Here is a 19786-nt window from a genome sequence, read left to right as displayed (position 1 = left end):
ATGGATGGATGGATGGATGGATGATGGATGGATGATGGATGGATGGATGGATGGATGGATGATGGATGGATGGATGGATGGATGATGGATGGATGATGGATGGATGGATGGATGGATGATGGATGGATGGATGATGGATGGATGGATGGATGATGGATGGATGATGGATGGATGGATGGATGGATGGATGATGGATGGATGGATGGATGATGGATGGATGGATGGATGATGGATGGATGGATGATGGATGGATGGATGGACGATGGATGGATGGATGGATGGACGATAGATGGATGGATGGATGGATGGACGATGGATGGATGGATGGACGGATGGATGGATGATGGATGGATGATGGATGGATGGATGGATGGATGGATGGATGGATGATCTGGGCTGTCTGCTGGAGATCTGGTCTCCCACTGCTGGCCATGCAGAGAGGGAAGGAGCTGCCAGCTTGAGCTCTTTGCTGCCATTTAACCAAAGCCCAGCCACAGCAGCGCTGTGTGTGTGAAGCCACCTGACCACTGGAGCTGGGAGCAGCCCCTGCCCCAGTCCCTGCTGCCGCTGTGGACCTACTGGAATGTCTCCAAGACTCTGCTGTACTGGGAAAAAATGAAAACCTGAGCATTTCCACCCCAACACCACATCCCATCCCTGCTGCAGCACCAACTTGGAGATCTCCAGGCCAAGGGCAGTGCTTAAGGAGGCACCTAACCCTCAGGGAAGAGGCACCCAAGGATGGCCATTCCCTGCTCCTGGCCAGGCTCTGGGGCTGAACTCGGGCTGCCCAGCCAGACTGAGCTCCCTTCCCCAGCCTGCAGACAGGCAGAGGCTCAGCTCCTACCTGGCACTTCCTGGACAATGTCAGTAAATGCAGTTTCAGTCAGTAAATGGCAGCAAGGAAGTGGGATTGAATTGCCTTTGTTCTAGTTCCAATTTTAAATAATATGAACCTTCCTACAATAGGCAGTGTTATCACTAATCCCCACAGCTGAGCCTGAAATAAGCTTACAAACCATGCAGTAGCACTGTGGGAAGAACAATTATTCCAACAAAGGATGGAGAGGGGAGGAAACAACCATGAGCTCCTTGGATTAGATGGAGGGTGAACACAATTGTTGTCAATTCACAATAAATAAATAATTTTTTTTAAGCTACCAAACACAAAACAAACAAACACCAAGAACAAATGCAGTGTGAAGGCCCAGTAAAATATTTACAATTATTTCAATGGAAAAAAAGGTACCTGCTACAGTCAATAGGTTGTAAAACAAATTCAGATGGAAGCTATTGCTTACCCCTAAATCAGCTCTAATGCACTGGCAAATGTGATTATCAGCATTCTGTGGGGAGCAGCAGCATCAGCATTCATTCCAGGTGTGCTCAGTGAAGGCTCTCTTGGCCACAGGTTCATTTGTAATTATTAAAATGCACCTTGTTAGCCATGCAGCAAGTCCCAAATTTCTGGGCAGCGGCACATGCAGTGTTTGCTTTAATTTATTCTGTGCAATTTCTGCATTATTTTACTGTGTCAATGCCACAGTGCAAATGAGAAACTCCATCTCAAAGGCTCCAAAGGGAAGAGAGCTGAGCACTCCCTGTTACTGTGACTTGGAGCTGGCACGTCCTTTGTTCCTGGGGAAAGCTTTTCCATCAAGGACAAACAGCCAGAGAGCTGCCAGCCACCGTGGCTGTTCCCACTGCCACGGGTGGGAAAGGGACCAGCTCGGTGCCTGGGTGCACACTAGGGGGAAGGCAGTAATGTAGGGAAGGGAAAGACTGGTTATCACCCTAAGGACTCACAGCAGTGTGCTGGTGGGCCACCCTGTAATGCAAAATAACAGCAAATACACAGAAGTGACAGAAAAATGGGGAGAGAAGTCTTAAGATAATTTGTGGCATGAGATGTGAGAGATTACAAAATGGTTTGGGTCAGAAGGGACCTTAAAGCTCATCCAGCCCCACCCCTGCCATGGTCAGGGACACCTTCCACCATCCCAGGTTGCTCCAAGCCGTGTCCAGCCTGGCCTCAGACACTTCCAGGGATGGGGCAGCCACAGCTGCTCTGGGCACCCTGTGCCAGGGCCTCACCACCCTCACAGGGGAGAATTTCTTCCTAATGTTCCATCCAAATCTTCCTCTGGCAGTTTAAAGCCTTTCCCTCTTGTCCAGCAACACCCCCGAGCCCTTTTCCTCAGGGTTGCTCTCCCTCCTCTCCCCACCCAGCCTGTGTTTGTGCCTGGGAGTGCCCCAATCCAGGTGCAGGACCCTGCACTTGGCCTTGTTGAATTTCACCAGAGGAATGCAGGATGCCTCATCTCACTTATCCAAGAGGAGAGCAATGGCAAATCCAGGTGAGAAACCCTGGAGCAGGTCTGCCTCAGCTGGAACCTGGAGCTTTTGAGGAGAGGAGCACCTGGACACAGCTGCAAGGGAAGACTGTCTTTGTTAAAGGGTTCAGCATGGGGAGATAGAGAGTCAAGGGATCCAAAATCCTCCAAAATGCCCATTACCATCCCCAAAGGAGAGGGCCAGGTGGAAATCTGATCCAAAGGATTTTTAAATATCAGGTAGGGAGGATGAAGACATTGGGATGAGGGTCCAGAGGGGTGTAAAGAGCACTGCTTGGTGGCCTCACCTCCCAAGGCAGTGGCACCAGGCATGCCACTTATCAGGGGAAGGGAATGGGATTGAGGTGAGCACGGAGCATGTCTGAGCATTCAAATTACAAGCAGGGCTTGTAAGGGACAGGATCTGACATTTAATGCCTCTGTTTGCAAAGTGCTTGACATTCACGATAACAGGAGCGGCACAGGCAGGCGGGGAGGGCTCTGCATTCCCAGGAAAGCGAGTGAAAGACAGCCTGGTTTTCCCTCTCCACTGGCTGGGAACATCCCTGGGAGATGCAAAGGCAGGGAGCTGCGTGCCTCACACAAACACCTGGAGCACCCCTGGGATGGGCTGCCTGCAGACTCCTGGAAAAGTCACCTCATCCCCTCGTGCCTGAGCTTCCCTCCCCAGAAGATGGATCATCCATCCCGCTCGCCGGTTCCGCGGGAGATGTGCCACATGTGTGGAGCACACACCCGAAGGAGCCAGGCTTTGATCTTATCTGGGGCTCTGAGGAGCCATTTGCAGAGAAATAAAGTTCAACACTCAGTCTTCTCTTGGAAAGCTGCAGACTGGATGGAAATAACTTACTTTAAGGTGCCTCTCCTGACAGCAGTTCAGGGACGGGAAATCAGAGTTACAGCTAACACTTGGCAGGAGCTGGAGGCTTGGAACCAGTTTTAAGGCAGGGCTCAGCCTAGAGGTGCCACCACTGGTGTGGGCAGCTGGGTCCTCAGCAAGAGGTGCCAAGTCCTGGGAGGTGCCCAGGTGGTCTGGACAGGGCTTGGAGCAAGCTGGGACAGTGGAAGGTGCCCCTGCCCGTGGCAGGGGTGGGACTGGATGAGCTCTGAGGTTCCTTCCAGCCCAAATCATTCCATGATTTCCTTCCCCAGGACCGCTCTTATCTCACACTGGCCTCCAGAGGTTCTCCTGGCATGGCTGGAGAGTGGCCTGCAAGAGCAGATCAGTCTCAGGGTGTCCCCCAATAGTCCCAGGTTTTACAGGGCGGGGCCTGGCAAAGCTGAGCTCAGGAAGGCTGATGACAAGACTACTCAGTATTGACACAAAACAGTGTTGTCACCACATGTGAACAGTTAATTCCACTCTGGTATTAATGGACTGTCCAGCACAGAGACAGGGCTTGTGTGGTGGCAGGGGAGGGGACAGAGCCCAAAGTCCCCAGAGCACAGCACAGATCCTGCTCTCTCAGCCATCCATCCAGCCACGTCTGCTCTTAATTACATTAAAATAACACTCTCCCACCTCATTTGTTATTATTAGAAATGAACAGATTTAAAGCATTTCCCCTCAAATTATGGTTCACCTGAGTAGATAATTAAAGGAGATACACTTCTATGTGTAATTACGCCTACTTCTGCTGCTGTATCAGGGCTTCAAAAATATTTGCAAAACAACTCAAAACTTTTATTTTGTCAGCACAATAATTGCTGCTTGTCAGGGCTATCGGTGCCAGCATCTGCTCAAACAGGAGCAGCATCCCACAGGCAGCCTTGCTGGGAGAGGGAGCAGCATGGAGCTGCAAAGCATCCCAGGAGATCTTCTGGCAGAACAGCTGTGCACACCATGCCATGGAGCCAGCACTGAGCTCACCCAGGGAACAGCTCCAGGACAGGAGAAGGATGCTGGTTTGAGTTTTGTGGGGAGCCAGGAGGCTGAAGGGAGGATGCTCAGGCTCCTGGCCTGAGCAGTGCAAGGGTTGTTCTCCAACCATCAGGTCGTGGAGACCCACAGGGACAAATCTCCACATACTGCTGGATGCATCTGGATTGGTTTGGCACACTGAAGGCTCAGCACAGAGCCAGAATTCCAGGGTGGTTTGGGTTGGAAGTGAGCTTAAAACTCAACCATTCCCACCCTATTCCATGGGCAGGGACACCTTCCACTATCCCAGGTTGCTCCAAGCACTGTCCAAGTGTTCCTGACCTGGAACAATTCCAGGGATGGAGCAGCCACAGCTGCTCTGGGCAACCTGTGCCAGAGTCTCCCCACTCTCACAGAGGAGAATCTCTTCCCAGTAGCTCACCTAAAGCTTGTCAAGGAATGTCTGCAGCAGCAAGTGGGAAAGGGGATCAGGCAAGGACAGGATGCTCCTGCACCCTGGGCAGCTCCCAGTGGGCCCACAGCTAATCCCAGGGATGCTGTCACAGCTGTGGACACACCTGAACTTCACACTGGGGACAGCAGGCTCCAGACAATCCACCAGTTTCTCCCTGACTTATAATCACAGAATCATGGAATAGGCTGAGCTGGAAAGGACCCACAAGGAACAGAGTGCAACTCCTGGCCCTGCACAGACACCCAACAATCCCATCCTGTGCACCCCTGAGAGCGTTATCCAAACTCTCCTGGAGCTCTGGCAGCCTCGGGGCTGTGCCCATTCCCTGGGGAGCCTGGGCAGTGCCAGCACCCTCTGGGGGAAGAACTTTTTCCTGATATCCAGCCTGAACAGCCCCTGAGTTGTCCTAGGGGAAAACCCCCAGTGGGGGATGAAGATGCTGAGGCAATTTTGTGCTCCCCCTGGTTACTCTTGTTTTAAGACACTGCCTGGGTGTGCAGCCTGGTGAGCCTCACTGATCAAAGCAGGAGCCATGTCAAGAACCACCCCCAGCACAAGCTCCAGCTGGACACCAATTTGGGGGCCTGGTTGCCTTCCCAGAGCACACACCGCAGTCCCCTGGAGGGTCACCCACTGCCACCCATGACATTGGACCCACCCAGTGTTTTCAGAGCCAGGTGACCAAACAGACACTGAACAGAGAAGGGAAGGTTCCCTGGGAGGATGGAGCTGCTGGGATGAAGGCTGAGCAGGGACCAGCAGCATGGGGCCAGCAGCAGGCCGGACATCGTCCCGCTCTCCGTGCTGGGACAGCCAGAGCCAGCTGATGCCCGTGGCCACTGCTGGGTGCCAAACACCCCTGGCTGTGGAACACCAGCTCTGCAGGCCACCCAGGGTGCCAACGTGCTTTGAAGTCTCCAAATCCACACTTGAGCTCGCTGTGTATAAAGAAGATAAAATACCCCATCTCCCTCATAAGGGCATGGAGAAATAAATTCATTAGTGTTTATAAGGAGCTAAGAAACTCTGATTAGAGAGCCAGGGAAAGGGCCCACGAGGGAAATGAATAATCCAGCGTGCAGGAAGAGGGTGGTAAATAATGCATGGGCTGCCGTGGCACCGGGGAGCAGCTCTGGGTGTGGCACAGGGCCAGGCAGGGAACACGTCTGGGGTGGGGAATGGAATGCACCGCCCAGCCCTGCCTGGGACTTGAACAAGGAGATGTGGGCAGGTGGGCAGGACTGCTGAGACTGCCTGGGTTTTGAGCCAGGCAGCACAGATATTGTGGGGTCTGGGGGAGCTTTTCACTTCAGAGGGGCACCAACATCTCCAGTTGGGTCCACAGGCAGCAGAGTCCCCAAAGCTGGGGTGACAGCAGAGACATTTTCCCACCCAGGATAATGCCAGCACCCAGGGCACCTCACAGCAAAGCATTCCCACTCCTCCAGGGCCAGGTGGGTGTGAGAAGTGTTTCTGAGGGGCTGGTCCTGCAGGAAAGCACCCTGAATCCTCCCCATTGCTGAGGGCAGGGGCAGAGCAGCCCAGCTCACAGCACAGGAGCAGCTCAAACATGTCCTCCATCCTGCCCAAATCCCAGGTGGGATTTGCTCAGTCAGCTGAGTGAGAGCGTGTATCTGGGAGCTTCATGGAATCCTAGGATGGTTTGGTTTGGAAGGGACCTTGAAGCTCACCCAGTCCAACCTCCCACTGTCTCAGGTTGCTCCAAGTCCTGTCCAACCTGGCCTGGGACACTTCCAGGGTTGGGGCAGCCACAGCTGCTCTGGGCAGCCTGTGCCAGGGGCTCAGCACCCTCACAGGGAAGGATTCCTTCCCCTTGTCCCATCTGACAGTGGGAAGCCATTCCCCCTTGTCCTGTCCCTCCATCCCTTGTCCTAAGTCCCTCTCCAGCTCTTCTGGAGTCCCTTTAGGCACTGGAAGGGGCTCTGAGGTCTCCCTGGAGCCTTCTCCAGGTGAACACCCCCAGCTCTCCCAGCCTGGCTCCAGAGCAGAGATGCTCCAGCCCTTGGGAGCATCTCTGTGGCCTCCTCTGGACTCATTCCAACAGCTCCTTATCCTTCTTATGCTGGAGGTCCCGGACCTGGATGCAGCACTGCAGGTGGGGTCTCACCTGAGCAGAGCAGAGGGGCAGAATCCCCTCCCTGGGTGCTGCTGGTGGCTTTGGGGCAGCAAAGGGGGCAGCTGTGCAGGCTGAACCAGGGTAAAATTAGCTGAAATCCAGCTAAAAGAACTGCCTGGAGTAAATCCTGCCCTGTCCCCATCACCCTGGAGCAGAGGGAGGATGAGGTGTCTCTGAGGAGGGTTATGTGGGGTGACCACATAAACAGGAACAAGCCCCTTGGCTGGCAACAGGAGGTGACTTTCCTGAGAGCATCCTTTAAAACCTCTCCAGAGGGCCTGGAGGAGATTTCAACACTGCAGCAGCCTCAGACCGGCTCCATCCAACCCCTCCTGGCTCTCCAGCACTGCTGAGCCTCCCTGGCTTGTCCTCCAGGAAAATCCCAGCACTTTTAATAGGCGATGAGGCATCTCCAATAATTCCAGCAGATGCTGCCATTTAATGTGGGTTGGCACAGAACTTTATCATCGGCCCATATTGCTCCAATTACAATTTAGCCTATGGTCCTCTTGGGCTCATCTTTTATTTGTCTTTCACTGCCAAGTGTGGGAGGAAGGGGAGGTGGGAGAGGCCAGGAGATGTGTGTCTGACCTCTCCCTCCTTCACTGCCACATCTCTGCACAGCCGATACATTCCCAGCCACTCTCTTCCCATGGGAAGGGCTGTTCTTGGGCCAGAGCTGTGCATCTGGAATAAGAGCAAGAGTGTCTCACCAGACCGCCCAGGGAAGCCCCTCACTGCACCCCAAGGAGCTGAGCACAGTCCTGGCTCTGTTTTCTCCTTGCAGTGGGGCAAATAAGGATTTATTCCAGCGCCAGTGCTGGAGTTAGGCTGGCACCACTCTGCTGTGCTGGAGCAGTGGGTGCGTTGGGATTTCTGGGAGCTGCTGCGGGGTAATCGGAGCCAACACGCTCCTTCCATTTTTCAAACCTGAGAGCCATGAAGGAAAGATTTTTCATTCTGAGGGTTAGGCTCTGTTCTGGCTGTGACAGTCGCCTGTGTCTGTATTGAAAGCTCAGGGAAAGTTTCTTTGGATGCTGTGTGGCCTCGTAAATGACATCTTGCTCCAGCTGGGACGCAGACGGAGATGGTGACTGGTTATCCCTTGGGGGAAATAAAGCACAGCTTCCAGAGCCTGCAGCTGTACAAACCTGTATCAGGGAGTGAGGGCCTGTCAGGGACTGGCTGGCCATATTCAGGCTCTGCCGAGGGGCTTTTGGCTCCCCAGGGTCCTTCAGAGCCCTCACGCTGACAGCAGGGCTCCCCCTGACCCTGTTAAGAGGCTCTCCCAAGGCAAACTACTTCAGGAACATCAAGCACTGGCTGTAAATGTCTATTGGTTACTTAAGGGGAAAACCTCAGAGCGACCTGTGTGAAGGATACACCCTCCCAGCACCCCAAATCCCAGAGGATTCAACAAACATGAACACTGATTTAAACCACACCAGAAGCCCATTAAATCAAGTGTCTACTCAATTAAGGACACACAAACAACTTCACTCTGCCCTCCATCAGCTGCTGCCTATTTACATCTTGCATATCCAAAGATGGCAGAGACTCTCTGCTTTCATTTGTCGGGATGGGCTTGGCAAAAAAAGCATGTTCTACCCCTGTAAAGTGTGAGGCAAACCTCACTGTGGTATGTGAGTCTGGGGCAGTGGAGTCCTGCCCGCAGGGGCCTGGAGCAATCCCCATCAGCACACGGAACTCACTCACTCAAAAATCCCTGTAATAAAGACATCCTGGCTATAATGGCCCTGGAGAAGCAGAAAGGATTTGGAAATCTCCTGACAGGAGCCAGGAGAACACCCCATATCAACACCACCACATATCAACACCACCACAGGTGGGACAATTACAGGATGCCAGGGACCACAGGGCTCTGCCAGTCCCACCTACAGCTGAAGCACTGCTTGCCTCCCTCCCCACAGCTCACCCCAAAACCCCAGCCATGGGAACACCTCACCCCACCTCCAGAGCTCTCCCAGTAGCAGCTCCCCTTTCTGAACCCCAAATAACTCCTTGGTGGCTGCATATTTTTAATTTACAAAACCTTTAGCCCCTGTTTCAGCCCCTGTTGTCAGCTGGAGGATGTTCCCAGTGCCAGCAGGACCAGCTGCTCTCAGCATCACATGGATCAGAGAATCAGAATATCCTGAGGTGGAAGGGACCCACAAGGACCATGGAGTCCAACTCCTGACCCTGCACAGGACCACCCCAAGAGTGTGTGTGACAGAGCTGGATGGGTTGTGTGACTGATCCCAGCAGGATAAAATGCCCAAGCGCAGGCAATGCACGAGGAAGAATCCATTTCCAGGCATCATTTACAGCAATCCTTAAGGAAAGCAGGTTCAAGTCGAGATGCATGGACAGGCTCCAGCAGGGCTCGGGAAGCTCGGAGCCAGCAGGGACGGCGCTTTGATCCCAGGCAGCGCTTCCAGCGCGGCTTCCCTGAGCGATCGCACACCGGGGCTTTGAAAGGCGCTCGCACAAACAGCCGTGCCAGGAAAACTCCTTCTCCCGGCTTTTTTGCTGCGAGCAAGCTCCGATAGGGATCGCCGAGAATAAAGTCACTTCATTTACAAACCGGGGAGCCAAATCTGATAGACATCAACATTCGAGGTAAGTCAAGGAGCGGTGGAGCGCTGCCAGCGCCCCAAATGAATATTCATGGAAACACTCCCCCAGCTCTGAGCTGAAGAGAAGCCGGCAGCAGGAAGGCTGCCCCTGGGAAGGGGAAGGCGAGGGACCAAGCTTATTTCATCCTTTTTATTGAGTGCAATCTTCTCTTTAGTACAATATTCTCTGAAAGATACTGTTACAAACTCCGACAATTTCAACACAATCAACAAATTGGGGAAGAAGGGAAGGGGGAGGGAGGAGCAAAAAAAAATTCCAAGGGTTGAAATCTTTTACAGACATCTCACTGGTTATGTACAGGACAGGGTAGGGCTGGCCCGGGACACGCCGCGGCTCGGGGGACGGGGACCGGGGCGCTGCGGGACCTCCCGGAGCATCCTGTGGTGGGAAGCGGCCCCTGGGGCCCCTCTCCGGCGCTGCTGCCCCGCTGCAATGCTGCGCTCGACGCCCCTGCAAGGCAAGAGGAAGACGAGGAGAGGGTGAGAATAGGCACGTCCAGAGCTCAGAGAGCCACGCGTCCTTCCCCGCCGAGCCCCTCCGCAGCCCCCCACCCAGAGAAACCCAAGTCTTCTTACGGCACATCCAGCCTCTCAAAAAAAGAAAAGAAAAAAAAAAAAAGAAAAAAAAAAAAAAAAAAAAAAAAAAAAAAAAAAAAAAAAGAGCAGGGATTAATTAATATGCTGTCAGAAAAGTGATGATTTCACTGAAAGCTCTCCATTTCTCTTCAGGGGGAAAAGGAAGGAATGGAAGAGATGGAATTCTTTGTGAAGCTGAGTTGCTTTAGGGAGCGGAGGCTGGGACGTGATTTGGGGGGCGGGAGGGTATCCGTGTCCCCCCGCAGCCAAAATGCCTTTCCACCTCCTCCCACTGCAAAATGAGCCCCCCCGGGTGTAAAGCAGGAGCAAACCACCAGGCACCATCAAATAGCTTTTTCCAATGTAACAACAAAAAAAAAATCCTTATTCTCTCTGCTGCCAGGGGGAAACCAGAAGGTCTGGGAATCAGAGGAGCAGCCCCAGCAGCACCTTCTCCACACCAACAAGTACCACACAGCAGCAAAATCCCATTATTTAGCCACTTTGGAGAGGCAAAGATGCTTTTAATATACAATTGCACCTTGGAAACATAAAGGCAGCACATTAAATAACAAAGCAATTGACTGCTGGGTCCCTTTGCTGGGCCACAAAAAAACGGGGCTCACTGGCTAATTATTGCCAGGCATGTCTGTGCCTCTCCAAACATACCAATGCTTTCAGAAACCCACCCCAGCTGTGCCTGACATTTCACTCCTATTAAAATTCATCATTCTCCTGAATGGAAATAATTTTTTTCTTTAGCAAACCCAGGTAGTAATGAAAGTTTTATTTAGAAATGTAGTGTTTGGTGGAAAAAGGGGCAGAGAAAAGGAAAGAGAGATTGAGATTATTTTTTTTATAAGGGAACTTCAGCTGGGGGAAAAGATATTGCTGGATATTTCTTGGGTGCAGGGGGCCCCTTTTGGTGCCATGCTTGGAGGTTTGGTCTCACAGCTCTCGTTAACGTTAATGGGATCAGAACAGCAAAACACCTGGAAAAAAAATCTGTAACAGAAACACAAGTGATATAAGGACGCTGAACTCGCTGCTTGAGCCGGGCGGGTCCGGGGGATGGCTGCAAGTCGAGGTGGGGTGGCGGTGATTGGTATCGGCTCCGGATCCTGCCACATTAAAGCCGGACGCGAGCATGGCTCCGGCCCCGGGCGCTGCTCCCGGCCCCGCCACCGCCTTCCCCCGCGGCACTCCCAGCTTTGAGGCGTCCTTTCCCAAGCCGCCCGGCAGCAGCAGAGCTGCGGAAGGGTTTGGGGGTTTGTTTTCCCTGGGGAACCCGCGCCCTCCCTGGGGTGGCGGCTGCAGGCTCAGCTCTCCCGCAGGAGCTGCTGCCTTTCTCTTCGTCGGGGCAAAAATGATCCAGGGACAGCTAAGGATGACTTGGGCCAATCCCAAAGGATGGATCTCAAGAGACCTGAGGGACAGGTCATGAACAGCTGGAGGAGGATGGCGGGGGAGGGCTGGGGGCAGCGCAGCTCATCCCCAGGTACGCAGCCACCGAGTCACCCCCTCATCCATCCTCCTCCTCCTCCTCCTCCCGGAGTGCCGGCTGGGAACCCCTGGGAGGCGGGCAGGGCTTTGATCTCAGCCTCCGAGTGCTGGCGTGACACACACAGCGATGAGAAAGCCACGTTTGTGCGGTGAGAAGGCGTTCCATGAGGGAAGGAGTGACCGAGCAGCGTGGCTGGGATGCGGGCACTGTGTCACCCCCGGGCACTGTTCCTTTCCACACTCCTGGGAATGGGCAGAATTGCAAATACCCAAAATAATCAAGGCTGGGTGGCTCTACAAACGCAGTTGCTGTGCCCATGTGGTGCCATGGGAAAAGGGAATGGGGAAGGATGGAGGCAACTCTGGGAGTGACCCAAAGCTCTCCCTGTATCCTGCAAGCCCCCCTGAGCACCGGCCCATTTCCAGACCCTCTGCAAAAGGAGTCACACCTCAGCCCCTTTTCCCTGGGGCCTCCCAGAGCCCCATCCCCATCCAGGCACCATCAGGGACATGGCATGGCACTGCCACCCAGGCACTAACCCCAGCCTGAGTCCCTGACCACAGCAGCCTCTGGCTGGCTCCCAAATATTTAGAGTGTGGAATCTGCAGAGTTCAGCCAAAACACAGTGGGGAAAAATAAGTGAACCAACGGATATGTGCATGTTCCACATCTGCCCGTCCATGGAAGCCCCACAAGGATGCAATGTGAGTCTCACCTGGCTCCTCAGACACTTGCCATGGGCTGCACCTCCTGCTGTCAGTCCTGCTTGGCACTTATTAGCATAGATAATTGCACTGATGGTGACCATAATTTTCCTGCCTTCTCTCCCTACCTTCACACAAGGGTTCAATGGCCTAATGAGGCCCCTGAGGATAATCAGAGGGGAGCAGGTTCCCCCACCACAATGGCAGCTTCTGCACAACCTGAGAGGATGGGAGAGCAGAGAAGGGAAAGGCACAGCCCAGCTGCTGGATGGGGAAAGCTGCCGAGTCTTGCTTACTTGGGGACACAGAGAAAAGTTCACTCCAATTAATTTTTTTAAGTGGACGGGCGTTAATCCCCCTACACTTATCTAGAATTAAAGCAGCCTTAAGTAGATTTTGCCTAATCCACTTCCACATCCACCCCAAAAGGGCACTGTCTGTTTTGGGAAGGAGCAGAGTTCAGCTAATCCACTTAAAATTCACAGGGCTGGTTTGTTCAGATTAACCTCCTCCAGCACTAATCCTCCAGAGACAGACCAGGAGACCTCAACACCATCCTGCCTCTGCCACTGATGGGGCCACCCCCTCCATGGCTGTGTCACCTGCAATGCAGCTCTCCACGTGTTGGAGTCCACAAGGACACGGAGATGTCCCCAAAACAGCCACCAGAGCAGAGCAAGGCAGCAGGGTGGGACAGCCAGGGGCCTCGGGGCTGTTTAAATTCCAGTGGCAGAGGAAGGAGAGCAGAAGCAGCAGCGATGCTCTGACACAGATGGGGAGAAGGGGAGCAGCTGTGCCCAGGCTGGAGGGGTGCTCACCGTGCCGGTCCTTGGAGGACAGCCAGCCAAAAGTGACAACCCTGGGCCACCACCCAAGTGCCAGCAGCTCTTGACAACCCCAGAAGGCACATGTGAAAGGCATCATGGTCACCAAGACAGGTGCACTTCCCTCCCCAGCACTGATCTGCTGCTCTGACAGGAACCAAGACACCACACTGATTGCCATGGATCAAAGCAGAGGCAGGCCAGGCAAAGCAGAGGAGGTCCTCTCCTGATTGGAGCAGCTCCCCTTTCCATGTCAAACCCTGGGAAGGCAACACAGCCCATCAGGGTCCAGTGATGGACAGGGGCCAGCAGATCTCCCCTGAGACACAGAGCCAAACCCCGAGGACATCAAAAATAGGAGAGCACAACCCAACAGTGGCTCTCACACCTCCCAGGCAGGCTTTGCAGGAGATTGACCTCAGCTGGGAGAGGCAGAGCCATTCCCCCATGGCAGGAGGGTTGATGATTCAAGATGATCCTAAAGGACCCCTCCAACACCCAAAAATTGGAAAAATATAAGCCAAAACAGGAGCAGCAAAGAAATCACTGATGGCATGAAACAACTTGCCACAGGAGTCCTGTCAGTGTGGAGTTGGCTTCTCCCCCATCATCACTCAAGAAGTTTCTGGCACTTCCAAAATTCTGAGGAGACTCACTGGGAATGATCCAAGTATTGGATCACTATCCACCCTGGCAGGATCCTTCACAGGAGAGGCGTCACGGCAGACAATGACCTGAACATTAAATCCCCCTGCATTCCTGATGCAGTAGGGACATTGGGGCAGCAGGGACAAGCAGCACCTGGATGGCTGCTGGAGCTGGATGTGACTCCCTGGACCCCACCCTTTCCACCAGCAGTTCAAGGAGGACAGGTGGCCTTGGAGCTACAGAACATTTCTGCGTCTGTAAATCCATTCCTCGTCTCAGAAGCTGATTGATCCTTTTTTTTTTAAACTCAAATTCAATGTTTAAGAGTAATGATTTCCAAGTGAACACAGAGTGGCTCAGATATATCGGCAGTTTTTATGGATCAGAGGCAAAAGCCTTAATTCAGACCTTAACGAAGAGAAACGTGTCTGTCCCCATCTCAGAACAGGGGCTGATGGCAGTGCAAAAAACCTTTCATAGGTGATGCCCAAGGATTTATCCCAGAACATGGGCCAACTGGGATGTTCCCACAGAGGTGTCCTTGGGATGCGGGCAAACTTATTGGTGACATTCTGCAACCCAACCCCAACCCAACTCTGAATCAAACACCTGGAAAAGCAGAAAGCAGAAGAGATCCCATGGGACTCAGGCAAGGGGGAAGGATAGCCCTGTTTTCTCTTTGGCAAAAGACCATTAGAGACACCAAAAGCTGACAGGCTCAGAAATAATGGTTTGAGATCACTCTTGTTTAAAAACCGCTGCCTGCTGTTTTCATCGCAAGCCCTGCTCTGACTTGCAAAAATATTTAAAATTAAATATACATAAGTGCTTTCAAAGAACTGTTAATTTGAAGGTCATTAAATGGCATAAAATACATTCCTTTTTTTTTTTTTTTTTTCTGGAAAGAGGCACGTAATTATGCCATTAATACACGCTCTTCTTCCACATTCAAGCCTCAGAGATGCGAGGGGCCTGGGTTCACCTTCCCTGGCAGAGGCACCACATCTCCTTTTAATTACTGCCATTGAGAAGCCTGCTGCTCCTCTATCACACCCAGGGATGGGGCTGTGGAAAAAGCATGGAAAAGCCCCAGGGGAGAACAATGCAGCTGAATTGCAAATGGAGATTTTTGGGGGATGAGGGAAGCAACAATGGGTCTGGAGCCACTTGGCAACGCCCAGTCCAGTTGTGAGGATCTTGCTCACTGATTCTCACATGAGACCTTGGGCAAAGCTCAAAGCAGGGGTTTGGTAGCCAAAAGTCCCTTTTTTGATTTATCACTCTATGCAAAAAGGATAAAGCCAACCCAGACACACACAAAAAAAACCCTAGAAAGACACAAAAGGGTTGATGTTTTTACAGTTGCCATAGAAATGGAGAGAAGGAGCTGATGACTGCAGAGCACAAAGTGAAAGGCCAGGATCAGGGGCGAGGGTGAGGTGGGCTCACCCAGGCATGCAGCCACATCCGTGCGTGGATATTCATGTGGGATGCAGCCAAAGGAGCAAGGCACTGTGACTGAGCTTCACTCATGAGCAGTGGCAGCGGTCAGGATCCAACCCAGCAATGCCACCTCCCCCCCAGCACTTCCACATGGCACAGGAACCCATCAGCACCCTGGGTGATGGATAGAGCCCAGCCCAGAGGAAAGGCCTGTGCAGTTGGTCCTCTTGGATCCAAAACTCCCTTTTCTTTTCTTTAAACCATAACTCTGCAGGGAGGAAACAGCTTCTGAGCCATCCCTTCTCCTCTGTGACCAAAGAAAGGAAGTCCAACACCAACCAGCGTGGATCAGATGTGAAATTGGAGTGTTCATCTTTAGATCAAGGAAGAGGCTCTTGCCAGAGTAGGAGCAACAGAGCAGCACCAAAGAGGTGCCACCCAAGTCAAGGTGAGAGTCTCTTCATTGGCATGTGACAAAGGAAAAGGAGGAGCAGGTCAAACACAATGCTGCTGCCATGGCCAGGCAGGGATAGCACTGTCACTTCCAGACAGAAAGGCTTCACAGTTTGGAAAACTGATTTTATGTGGAAGAAAGGCCTCTAAAGTAACAGAATGGTCTGTCAGAAATCATCTGAAATTTTTATGCTGTTTTTTTCAATAAAAGCAGAAACCAAACATGTCTATTTTGGATTTTCCCCTTTGTTTTCCACTAACAGACTGATGGCCTTTCATGAAATCTTCTGGTTGGGATGAAATGACTTTCACTGAAAGGCAAGAGAACAGGTGGCCCGTGGTGTCCCTCCCTTGGCCCATGATGGCTCTTTGCTGTAGGGATTTGTTTGAGCCCACCTGCATGCTCTTTGCTCTGCCTGGAGCACCACCAGTCTGCTGCTGGGCTCTTGCATGACCCTGGAGGGGACACATACAGGTCCCAACACAAGGCCAAGATGTGGGGACAGCTGGTAAGGAGTGGTGGCATATGGGAATCATCTGCTCTGACACAGCTCAGGAGACATCAGGTGTTGGACAGCTGGGAAAGGGCAACAGAATGGAAAGGCCACCAGCCCTGGCAATGCCCAGGGGCACTGCTCGTGGCCCAGAGCCAAGGAGCATCATCCACCCTGGGAAATTGAACCAAGATAGTCTTGGCATCTCTGATAGCACCTGAGCACCCAGACAGCCTGTTTGATCCCTCAGGGGTACTTGGCCTGCTGGGTGGGATGGGCAGGACTAATGATTCACATTTCGTATCCACGAAGAAATGGCCTCAAGCTGTGCCAGGGGAGGTTCAAGTTGGACACCAGGAAGAATTTCTTCACTGAGGAGTGATTAAACATTGGAATGGGAGGTGGTGGAATGCCCATCCTTTGAGGTGTTGAAGGAACGGTGGACATGGCACTCAGTTCTCTGGACTGGTTGACACAGTGGGGTTCAGTCACAGGTTGGACTCGATGGTCTCAGAGATGCATTCTCACCCTATGACACTGTGGTTCTGCATTAAAGGGTTTACACTAAACCAGGGTTGCCGTGGTGTGCTGGGGCAGGGACAGCACTGAGCAGGCAGCAGCAGCTGCCTCACAGGTGCTCGCAGGGCTGGCAACAGCAGCAGGGGAGCCATAAAGGTGCAGTATTGATATTTAGCCTGTGTGCCTGTCACTCGTTCCTTTAAACGCCTTTAGCTTCCTTCTAATAAAAGAGAAATCATAAAAAACCCCACAAAGGACCCTTCAGTGCCAGAGAATACCAATGTGGCGGGGCGGCGCATTAGCATGCGCGGCGCCCGCTCCATCTGCATGTTGTGTTCCGTGTGACAACATCCCAGAATACAGATTTGGGCCGCCAACATCCCAAGAGGTATTAGCAATCGTCTATCAGACAGGAAGAGGAGCAGTCCCTGCTGTTGTAAACAAGGGGGGTTTTTCTCTGCCTCTTTCTCTGAGGGGAGTTCAGTGAATTGAAACAAGCTCATTCCTGCATCTTGTTAGTTCTCGTTCTTCAGCAGAGCACAGGTCATCTGCCTTGGGCAGTGGAGAAAAAAACTGGAGGTGTAGAGAGCACCTCAAAGGGTCCTTCACCTGCTGGTGGTGATGAACCATGAGCATGAACGTGCTCCTCATGAACCACCAGGAACTGAGCATGTGCTCCTCACGGGATACACAGGGGCCCACCCAGCCACAGAGGACCCTAACAGCCCCAACACAGGAGGGACAGTGCTCCCACTCAGGAGATGTGGACAGGTGCTGGCAGCAAGCAGAGCACAGGCTTGTCTCCTTGTGTTCAGTGGCAGCAAGCAAATCTGGTGAGGCATCCCCAGGCATAGATGGGAATACGATGGGACAGATGGACATGGAGTAACGCCATGGTGTAGTTGGATATGGGCAGCCCCATGGCAAAGAGAGACATGGGGAAAAACCACAGCCCAGGTGGGCATGAGCCATCCTCACAGCACTGAGGGACGCAGGACATCACCTCGACACAGACAGACATGGGCTGAGAAGTAAAGCAGCCCCTATAACACAGCTGGACATGGGGCATCCCTGTGGCTCAGGAACACCGCCAGGACATGGATGGATGCAGGACATCCCCATGGCGCTAGCAGATGTGGAGTATTGCCACAGTGACGATGGAAGAGTGAGAGGGATGGAGGGTGAGTGAGGAGGACAGAGGATCTCCGTGTACGTATGAGCCACCACACCACCAAATCCCAGCTGGGACCTGCAGCCCCTGAGGCACAGCCACAGCCAGCCCGTGCCACTGCTCCGCCACCACACGGCACAGCACGAGTGAGAGCACCGTGATGGATCATTGCAACTCGCACACAGACCTCTAAGTAAAAGCCTTAGAAAGAGTTCATTCGTTTTATAAACTCCTGGCACGATCCGCAGGGGGAAGTCAAATGGCCCAGACTTACAATATTCTGGGTAAACACTGACATGTGTTGGGCAATTTTGACCAGATCAATTTGACTAGAAGACCAGCGGAGGAACCAAAAACAAAGAATAATAAAGATCAAATTAAACATGGGGAAACATCCACTGGGAGAGGTTATAAAGAAGAGCAGAAAAATACAGAGCAGGACGGATGGATGGACAGAGATACACAAGACACTCAGACCTACCTCTGAAGCCATGAAACCTAAGTCCATAAATCAATATCAAAATCCTTAGGTCCACAAGATGGGGGAAAAAGTCCTCCATAGCCATCTTCCAGACATCATCGAGGCCCTGGAGGCCTGAGCAGTCCACTTCCCAGAGCATCTCTCCTCCTCCAGCAGCCACCAGCCCAGTCACAGCCACGCGGTGGCTCCTCCAGTCCCGTCCCATCCCCACCATGCCAGCCCTTGGTATCCTCCTCCCCAAGTACAGGATGCCGAGCGCTTCCTTCATCACCAGGTGCTTCCAGGCTGCCTCCTGCCCCTGGGGGCTGTGGGTACAACCCCTGGCCTCCTGGGTCAGGGACCAGCTGGCCGCTGGCTGCAGGGTCAGCGCTGGTCTTCGGTCATGGACAAGCAGTGAGTCCACGGAAGGTTGACAACATACACAGGCGCATGAGCGCGCACACACACACGGGAACACCTCTTTCCATTTTCCAGGATGGAGAGTTTGTGTTTTTTTTAATCCTTTTTTTTCCTTTTTGCAAAAAAAATGCAAGCAAAAGAGAAAAAAAAAAAAACCAAAACCCAAGGTTTTCTATTGAAGGTACATCTCTTCTTCAATATGAAGACATTAACTGGATTGAGTCGGATCCCCCATGCAGTGGTCAGCAAAGTCCTTTGGTAGTTGCCAGAGTGGCACCTGGGTGGGATGGCAGGGAGCTGCAGAGACATCTGAGGACACGTCCCCCAGTCCGTGAGCAGAGAGGGGAGCAGGGTGAGCCAGGAGGGCCAGGGCAGGGAGGAAGGGCAAAAGAAGAAAAAGGAAGGTGGTTCCTCTGGACAGGATGCTCCATCTCATGCCTCTCCCTTCCCCAATAGCCCCTTCCTCCTTCTCAGTTTCGACCACTGCTCACTGGTGGCAGGATTGGAGTCTGGTCTCTAGGGTTTGGGTTTGCTTCCCCAACGCACATTGGTTTGTCTTCATTGTTTTCTATGATTTTTTTGTTTTGCTTTGCTTTTTAAATATATGATTTGTACATATTTATACGTATTTATATGCTGTCCCCCATGACATTGGTAAGTGTGCTTCTGTTGGTGAGGAACGGAAGTCACCAGTCAGAGGTGAGTCCCAGGAACATCCTTTGGCTGCAGTCGCAGTCCCCAGGCGGCGGCGGCTCCTCTCCCAGCACTGCCCCGCGTCAGTTCCTCCCCTCCCACCTCTGCCCTCCGCTGCACGCCCTCCCCGGCCCCTCCCCACGGAACAAGGGACGTCATGCCATCGAGGTCGGAGACTGGCTCATCTGTACTCGCATGGACTGGACGCTGTTCAGGATCTTCTTCTGGTGCCCAGCCAAAGTCACCCCTATTCTCAGGAGGTCTCTGGAAGACAGACAGACAGAGGAAGGTCAATGGCAAGCTGAGGGTGGTGAACCTGTTTTGCTGTTGCTAAGGGAGGTGAGGGAGGTAAGCTCAGCTGGAACACCCACAGGGCCCAAGCATGGCCCCATGAGCATCACTGAGAGCAAG

At 52.8% G+C, this 19786-nt stretch overlaps 1 protein-coding gene across 2 annotated transcripts in view; it reads right to left on the bottom strand.

Annotated features, from left to right (window-relative positions):
- Positions 1-9582: 9582 nt before the first annotated feature.
- Positions 9583-19786, bottom strand: part of EPHB1 (EPH receptor B1) — a 77343-nt gene continuing 67139 nt past the window's right edge. Inside the window, exons 16-17 of one of the 2 annotated variants that reach the window (XR_008438555.1) lie at positions 18284-19639; positions 9583-9917 (exon numbers count right to left, since the gene is read on the bottom strand). Coding sequence is in view for 1 of the 2 variants with exons in the window: in XM_053986011.1 (XP_053841986.1) it covers positions 19531-19639 (109 nt within the window). In the remaining variant the exon portion in view is untranslated. Of the gene's footprint in view, positions 9918-18004; positions 19640-19786 lie in introns of those variants that run through there. The other variant, XM_053986011.1, reaches the window with a different exon arrangement.

The sequence above is a fragment of the Vidua macroura genome, chromosome 10, assembly GCF_024509145.1.
Source record: "Vidua macroura isolate BioBank_ID:100142 chromosome 10, ASM2450914v1, whole genome shotgun sequence".
In the NCBI taxonomy this organism is placed as follows: domain Eukaryota; kingdom Metazoa; phylum Chordata; class Aves; order Passeriformes; family Viduidae; genus Vidua; species Vidua macroura.
This window is presented reverse-complemented; position numbering and strand designations above follow the sequence as displayed.